Source organism: Chelmon rostratus, chromosome 17, assembly GCF_017976325.1.
Source record: "Chelmon rostratus isolate fCheRos1 chromosome 17, fCheRos1.pri, whole genome shotgun sequence".
Lineage (NCBI taxonomy): Eukaryota > Metazoa > Chordata > Actinopteri > Chaetodontiformes > Chaetodontidae > Chelmon > Chelmon rostratus.
Genome location: NC_055674.1, coordinates 5672299 through 5680259, shown reverse-complemented (window position 1 = coordinate 5680259; position 7961 = coordinate 5672299). Strand labels below are relative to the sequence as shown.

The 7961-nt window shown below is 45.7% G+C and overlaps 1 protein-coding gene across 1 annotated transcript; it reads left to right on the top strand.

Moving 5' to 3' along the window:
* The first annotated feature begins 411 nt into the window (after positions 1-411).
* On the top strand, positions 412-7883 carry p3h4 (prolyl 3-hydroxylase family member 4 (inactive)). Its single transcript, XM_041957178.1, has 7 exons — positions 412-953; positions 2025-2174; positions 2250-2421; positions 2501-2629; positions 2705-2850; positions 3304-3387; positions 6357-7883. The coding sequence occupies exons 1-7, from the start codon at positions 513-515 to the stop codon at positions 6504-6506; spliced, it is 1272 nt and encodes a 423-aa protein (XP_041813112.1). The 5' UTR covers positions 412-512; the 3' UTR covers positions 6507-7883.
* The last annotated feature ends 78 nt before the right edge of the window (positions 7884-7961 follow it).

The window sequence follows — 7961 nt, the reverse complement described above, 5'->3', positions numbered from 1 at the left end:
TAAGATAACATAAGACTTCTAAAACTTTATTTATCCTCAGCTGGGGAAATTTGGGCATTTCAGCAGCATGTAATAGCATTGGGAAGACAAATAGACTATATGAAAGAAAAAATCTATAAAAAATATGTATTGCCCCAATAGCTGTGGAAAAAAACAATGTATGCTGCTTTCCGATTAAAAATAATAATAAACAACATGTTGAAACATGTTGAAATCTAAAGCAATACATCACTGATTTGAAGGATGGCTGGCTGTAATATTAAATATACATGAAATTTGGAGTTAATGAACTCATCATTCAAACTGAATAAAATTTAAAAAGAATCGAGCAGCTCAGTGAGACTTTTATTTTGAAGGACTCGACCGGAAGCACTTATTTTCAGCGTCCAGCTTTACGCGGTTTTCACAGCCTACGTGCAGGCAGACATGAGCGATCCCTGGTAAAGAAAGAGGAAGTTTCCCGATCCATTCAAAACAAGCTCAGTCTCCTGCAGGAGCCGGCGGAGGTCACGATGCTCCTGAAAAGCCTGTGCCTGGCCCTCCTCCTCCCAGCCCTGGTGGAGGCTCAGTATGAGAAGTACAGCTTTAGAAGTTTCCCCCAGAAGGACATCATGCCGCTGGACTCCGCGTACGGCTACGCGCTGGAGCAGTACGCGGCGCAGAACTGGGCAGAGAGCATCAAGTTCCTGGAGCTCAGCCTGCGGCTCCACCGGCTGCTGCGGGACAGCGAGGCTTTCTGCAGCCGCAACTGCAGCTCCGTCAACCGCGGCAACGACACCCTGTTCGCCGACAGCAGCCTCCGCGTCGTGCGCCACGTCCTGCTGAGGGCTGCGTGCCTTAAAAAGTGCAAAGCGGATTTTCCGGTGTTCAGCCTCGCGTACCCACGGAGGGATGTGCTGGAAACCTTCGAGAAAAGGATTCCGTATCGGTACATTCAATATGCGCACTACCAGGTGAGAGCAAAGGCTTCATGTGTCGGCTGGAGTTCAAAACAAACGTAGGCCCTTACCTCTGGATTCTGAAGTTACACCAGACCAATTTAATGCCAGATTATGAGTCCAAACTACACAAAGTCTCCAAAGTGGAATTTACAGAAATGTGAAGTTAGTGCGGGTGATTGGAAAATCTGGAGTCTGCACAATAACCCGGGGCAGGATTAGCGTAGCTGTGCGTAACGGGCGCAGAGACCCAACAAAAGTGTCTGCAGTCGGCTCCTCGACGCAGATCGACTCGGTTCGACTCACCGAGAGGACATTCGCAGTCGGAGAGATGTGCGCTTTCACTCCCTGCTCGTTTGTTGCGCCCTCCTGCCGACCAGGCAGGAGTTGAGCATGTGCCACGTCTCTTCCAGTGTTCCCCTCAAACAATCCCGTGATTCTTCGCCTCGATGAGGTGTGCGGTTACTCACAAAGGCGAAAAAACCGATCGGATTTTTGGGATTTTGAAACCGTGCGCTCTGATCTCCGGGTGATCTCCATGTGGTACCGTTTTATTCTTGCTGGTGTAGCCACCATCAGAAGCCTGAGGTGTTACTGACACCACATCAAAGCTGAGACCTTTATTGTTGAGGAGTTTTGTCTGTGTTTGTGAGGTTTTGTTTGCTCTCACCGGTCTGATGAAAGCTGACTTAAAGCTCCTTCTGGTGATCAAACAGCAGCCAACAGCATTAAACATGCTAATAAACAGGTTGACATGGCTTTGATTTTATGACATGAGTCCATCTGTCCTCTTCTTCTGAGATAAAAATTGTTTTTTGTACGTGTCAAGTCCTTTAAGTTCATATTTTAGGCCAATACTTCCTTACATATGTGCCATTATCTCTTATATTTTCACATTTCTGCATACAGCACCACATTAGTTTTCCAGCAATGCAACAAAAGCACTCAGGGGTCAGAGGTCATGTTATAATGGTATGGTATGGTCATGGTATAATGGTAATAACAGCCCCTCCTGCCAGTGAGAGATGGTGTTTCATGTTTTGAAATCCTGGAAGTATCATCAAATCAAACTGTGTTCTTCCTCAGCTGAACAACCTGGAGAAGGCCGTGGCAGCGGCGCACACCTTCCTGAAGAAGAACCCCACCGACCCCCATCTGACCAAGAACATGAACTACTACAAGACGCTGTTCGACGTGGAGGAGTATCTGATCGACCACGAGGAGCAGCCGTATGAAGTGCGTAGACCGGCTCCGTCGCCCCGATCCGAATGAGGCGCCCGTTAAACTCTCGTCTTTCTCTCTGTCACCCAGAGCGTCTTCCTGAAGAGTGTGACGCTCTACAACAGCGGAGACTTCAGCAGCAGCGCCCGGAACATGGAGCAGGCCATCGCGCAGTACTTCGAAGTGTACGGCAGCTGCTTAGCGGGCTGCGAGGGCTCCTATGAGATCCTGGAGTTCAAAGACTTCTATCCCACCCTGGCAGGTAAGAGGCGAGCTCAGCACACCTTCGATTAGCCTTCGATGAGGCTGTTTTACGATCTCTTTCCTCCTGCGTCCCTCAGATCTCTTCACGGATGTGCTGAAATGTAAGGTCAAGTGTGAAGAGCAGCTGACACCCAACGTCGGAGGCTTCTTCGTGGAGAAGTTCGTAGCCACCATGTATCACTACCTCCAGTTTTCCTATTATAAAAGTAAGAACCGTGTCGAACGCCTCCGGATTCGGGTCTTTGAAGGCTCTGCTGTTCTAACGCGTGTGTCCTTCACAGTGAACGACGTGAAGAACGCCGCTCCGTGCGCAGCCAGTTACATGCTGTTCGACGGCAAAGACCAGGTGATGCAGCAAAATGTAGCGTACTACCGCTTCTACCGGGAGCAGTGGGGACTGGAGGAAGCCGACTTCCAGCCTCGGCCTGTGAGTCAAACACACGCTTCGAGCTTTTGGTACTTTCAGGACTTTGATGTAGTTTGGATTGATTAGAGGCAGCAGAAAGTTCACACTGGCTGCACTTAACCAAAGCAGGATGACGGTAGCATAAAATGTCTTGGCGTGAACATTAACACAATCTCAGGGTGGTAATTAGAAAGCCAGATAATCTTTTCGCTTGGTGTAGAGTTGGCAGCAGCTGCAGTCCTCCAGCTCTGCGTGGAGCCGGACTGGCCCATAAACATCTTTGCCCTCTGAAGGCAACGCTGTAAATCCTTTAAGGCTTCCAAACTAAGAGGCAGAAAAAGAATAAAGCAATAAACAAAAGGACACCAGGCCCAACGAGTCGCCCAGCGCAGAGCTGTAAACTGTTAGAAGTTGGCTTGTTCTCCAGCCGCCGCTTGGGTCAACGCAAGAGCTGATGTCACGTTTGTTTTTCAGGAGGCTCTGAGGTATTTTAACGAGACAAACAAGCAGAAGGAGATGCTGGAGTTTGCACTGAACTACCTACAAACAGACGATGAGGTACGTTGCCACTGAAGTCGTATATAGTTCACTCATCTTTGTGTTTTTAATTGTTTTTCTTATTAAAAGACAGAGAAATGTCTGAGAACCTCCTTCTCCTCTCAGCTGCTGGAGGGGGGCTTTGATTGACAGCAGCTCTCATTTGATTGGCTGCACGGAAACAAGTTCTCCATCCATGTAGTTGGAGAACTGATGGTATTCCACCATCATGAAGCTTAAAGATAGAAAATAGGAACATTTAATTTCACTTCGACTTTAAAACACCTACCACTCCAGTAAACGAGCCTATCCAAGGCGCACCCAAACTAAACTGAGAGCTTTTCTTGAACCAGATCAGACCAAATCAGGCTGTAGCAGCAAAGAGAATGTGCTTCTCATAAGTGGACTCTCCTTAAAGTTGGAAGAGCTGAGTATCCACTGAATCTGCAGAACGTATGAGCTCCGAGAGTTCTATATATACAGAACCACGAACTATGACGGTCTGTGTACAAAACCCAAAACCAGTGAAGATGGCACTTTATATAAATCGTAGATAAAAACAGAATACAATGATTTGCAAATCCTTTTCAACTTATATTCAATTGAATACACTGCAAAGACAAGATGTTTAATGTTCAAACTGAGAAACTTTATTTTTTTTTGCAAATAATCATTAACTTAGAATTTAAAGGCAGCAACACATTGCAAAAAAGTTGGCACAGGGGCCTTTTTACCGCTGTGTTGCATCGCCTTTCCTTTTAACGACACTCAGTAAACGATTGGGAACTGAGGAGACCAAATTTTACGCTTCATAATGCAGCACACATTTTCAATGGGAGACAGGTCTGGACTACAGGCAGGCCAGTCTAGTACCCGCACTCTTTGCTACGGAGCCATGCTGTCGTAGCACGTGCAGAATGTGGCTTGGCATTGCCTTGCTGAAATAAGCAGCGGCGTCCATGAAAAAGACGTTGCCCATGCCTTGGGCACTAATACACCCCCATACCATCCAAGATGCTGGCTTTTGAACTTTGCGCCTATATCCGGTCCGGAGGACCCGGCGTCCACACTTTCCAAAAACAATTTGAACCGTGGACTCGTCAGACCGCAGAACACTTTTCCACTTTGCATCAGTCCATCTTAGATGAGCTCGGGCCCAGCGAAGCCGGCAGCGTTTCTGGGTGCTGTTGATAAATGGCTTTCGCTTTGCATCGTAGAGTTTTAACTTGCACTTGCAGATGTAGTGACTGTTACTGACAGTGGTTGTCTGAAGTGTTCCTGAGCCCATGTGGTGATGTCCTTTACACACTGATGTCGGTTTTTGATGCAGTACCGCCTGAGGGATCGAAGGTCACGGGCAATCAATGTTGGTTTTCGGACTTGTCGCTTACGTGCAGTGATTTCTCCAGATTCTCTGAACCTTTTGACGATATTACGAACCGTAGATGATGAAATCCCTAAATTTCTTGCAATAGCTTGTTGAGGAATGTTGTTCTTAAACTGCTCGACAATCAGCTCATGCTTTTGTTCACTAAGTGGTGACCCTCACCCCATCCTTGTTTGTGAATGACTGAGCATTTCAGGGAAGCTGCTTTTATACCCAATCATTTCACCCACCTGTTCCCAATTAGCCTGTTCACCTGTGGGATGTTCCAAATAAGCGTTTGATGAGCATTCCTCAACTTTCTCAGTCTTTTTTGCCACTTGTGCCATCTTTTTTGAAACATGTTGCAGGCATCAAATTCCAAATGAGCTAATATTTGCAAAAAATTACAAAGTTTACCTGTTTAAACATTAAGTAACTTGTCTTTGCAGTGTATTTAATTGAATATAGGTTGAAATCATTGTATTCTGTTTTTATTTACGATTTACACGACGTGCCAACTTCACTGGTTTTGGGTTTTGTACGTGGAGATTTTGTAGCACTATTACCTCCACCTTGTTAGTCTGCTTGTCAGCAGGATTAAGGAGAAACTACTGGGCAGATTTTCATGAATCTTGGTGCAAAGTTGAAGCAAAGACCAAGAAAGAACCCATTCAGTATTTGGGGTGGATCCACATATGCACACAAATTATTTTTCGCATTCATTAACATCGCAAGATACAGCATTTTGCCCTAGTGGAATAAGTGCAATACATCTTAAAGTCCAGTAGATGGCAGTAAAGTAAAATATTGACAAAGAATAGCCGATTGTAGAAATTCGCTAAATCTGCTGGCTAGAAAAATGACACATCCTCGACAGATCAGAGAACGGCTTCACCCACATTCCAGACGTGTTTTTTTTTCACTCACGCCAAGCCGCCCTATCTAACTTTGCTGATGAGGTTTTCAGATATTCATCTCTGAGATCTTTCTTCAGCTGCACAAACAAAATTCCATCCATGTGCTGGGTGGCAGCAGAGCTTTCAGAGACAGTCGTCTCCATGCCTCAATAGATAAAACCCAAACAGGACTCGACAAGTGCGTCAATGTGAGCTCTGTTTCTGTGAACTGACGCTTTCACTTGGCTCAGCAGCAGCAGAACTGGCCGATCTAGGTGGAGTTTTCTAAAACACAAGCAGGGATATAGATTTTTTTAATTAAAAGGAGCAAAGTGTCAGGCTAAGTGCAAGCTGCTGTTGAGGTTATGGAAAGGAGAGTAGAAGAAAAAAGTCTCAGAGGATGAAAGTGAGGGAAGGCAGAGGGGGGGGGGGGGGCTGCGTTTTCCGCCAGCAGCGTGTGGTATGTGGCTGGGAGGTGTCGGCCACTGAGACGGTGCCACATCCATTTAACTCAGGTCAGCCCCTCCCAGCTCTACACACTGCCCTGACCTGAGAGGAGGGGGGGCTGTGGGAGACTTCAGGGTGAATCACAGGCTGAATTACAGGCTGCACAAGTGACAGATTTATAGACATAAGAAGGGAAAAGTATCAGGTTTGCCAGATCGAGTGGAAGTACGACGGTATAACGCTTGCTCGCTGCTGACTGACTGTTTTGTGCTCACTTCAAGGACGTGGTGAGTCCAGAAGAAATGGCCGGCTCTCAGTCAGAGCATCCTGACGGCGAGTTTGAGGGCGTGGGAGACTACGAGGAGTCCTTCCTGGCGGAGTGGTGGCAAGAACCCAAAACGAAGTGGGACACCGGAGAGGCCGTAGACTGACGTCCGTCCCGGCCTGCCGCGCAGGACGCCTCCTCTTCTGCACCTGTCTCGCCTTCCATGACGACAAGCCGAAGGATGCTGACCTGCCTACAGACAGAGAGACTCCCTACAGCATGTAGCGGAAAAGCACAGCTCACATTCGGCTCTCTGCTTTCACCGAGCTGAAGAACAAACAGACAAACTCATCCATCATGTCGATCAAGACCAGAGATTGACATATTCTGTCTTGGCTGTCATCAGCCTTTTAAAACTGTTCTTTTTCCAATCAGTCATTGGCCTCTACGCCACCACCTGTTAGTGACTCTACAGTTTTTATTTACAGTTTTATTTAATGAAAGCTGAATGTGCTTGGATTTAATGCAGGTGACCTTTAGCTTTCGAGCGATTTCACAACCACCACTCAGGTTGTTGTTATACTAATTTGCTCATCATTAAAGTAATATTTTAATATACTTTTTTTTTTCTTTTTGTCACTTAATGTTGGAGATGCAGCAACCAGTTTGACTGCAGTAGTGCTGAAATGATTCTCTGATTCATTTAAGTGATGTATTATGAAGAAAATTCCCAAAGGCTGCAGGTTCCAGCTCCTCAAATGTGAAGATTTGCTGCTTTTTTCTGTTTTATGTCATAAATTGAATCGCTGAACTCGTCTCTTATCGGAGGTTTAGCTTCTGGGGGCGATGGCCGATGTTTCAGGGCTTCTGATGCAGCCACCAGGTATCAGGATATCCGGCTAAGACTTCCTCTTCCACCCGTCGCCCAATGTTTACAGTCCAATTAGCAACTTGACATTTCTGCTAACCTCCACAAACTGACATCTGCATGCGAACGCAGATTTAAAAAAAAACAACTAAGAAAATACTAAACTTTCAGCAGAATACAGATGATGGGCTCTGAGATTGCAGGTTTGCCAATGCTTCCTGCCTCTTCTGCTCTCCACACGGACTGTTTACCTGCATGCAACCAAAGCCCGCTCAAATGTGATTGGTGGACGTTGGACTCGCACTACAAAATCTTGTCCCTTGCCTCCAGATCCTTCATTTATATGCAGATATCCGTCTACAGAGATTATAAATGTTGTACTTCCAAGTTTTAAACCGATGGTCAGACAAAATATCAAACTTGAAGACGTCAGTTTGGGCTCACTGTATTCATTTTTGCTTGCTAGAAAAATGACAGCTACCTTAGTAGATAATAAAAATAAATCCCAGCATCAGATTGTAGTAGCTCTAAATAATTCAAGAAAACAATACTGATGTATAGTTTTACACTACTTTGCCCTCAAGTTCTGTTTGTCTCATGTCCACTGTGATTTAGCAGACAGATTATTACTATTTAAAAAAAAATCAAAGCATAACTGTCTATTAAAACCATGAAAAATAAACACAAAAACATGTGAGCGGCGAGATGTGAGAGCAGGAGGGGTGATTTCAAGTTTTAGTACTTTTATTTTCC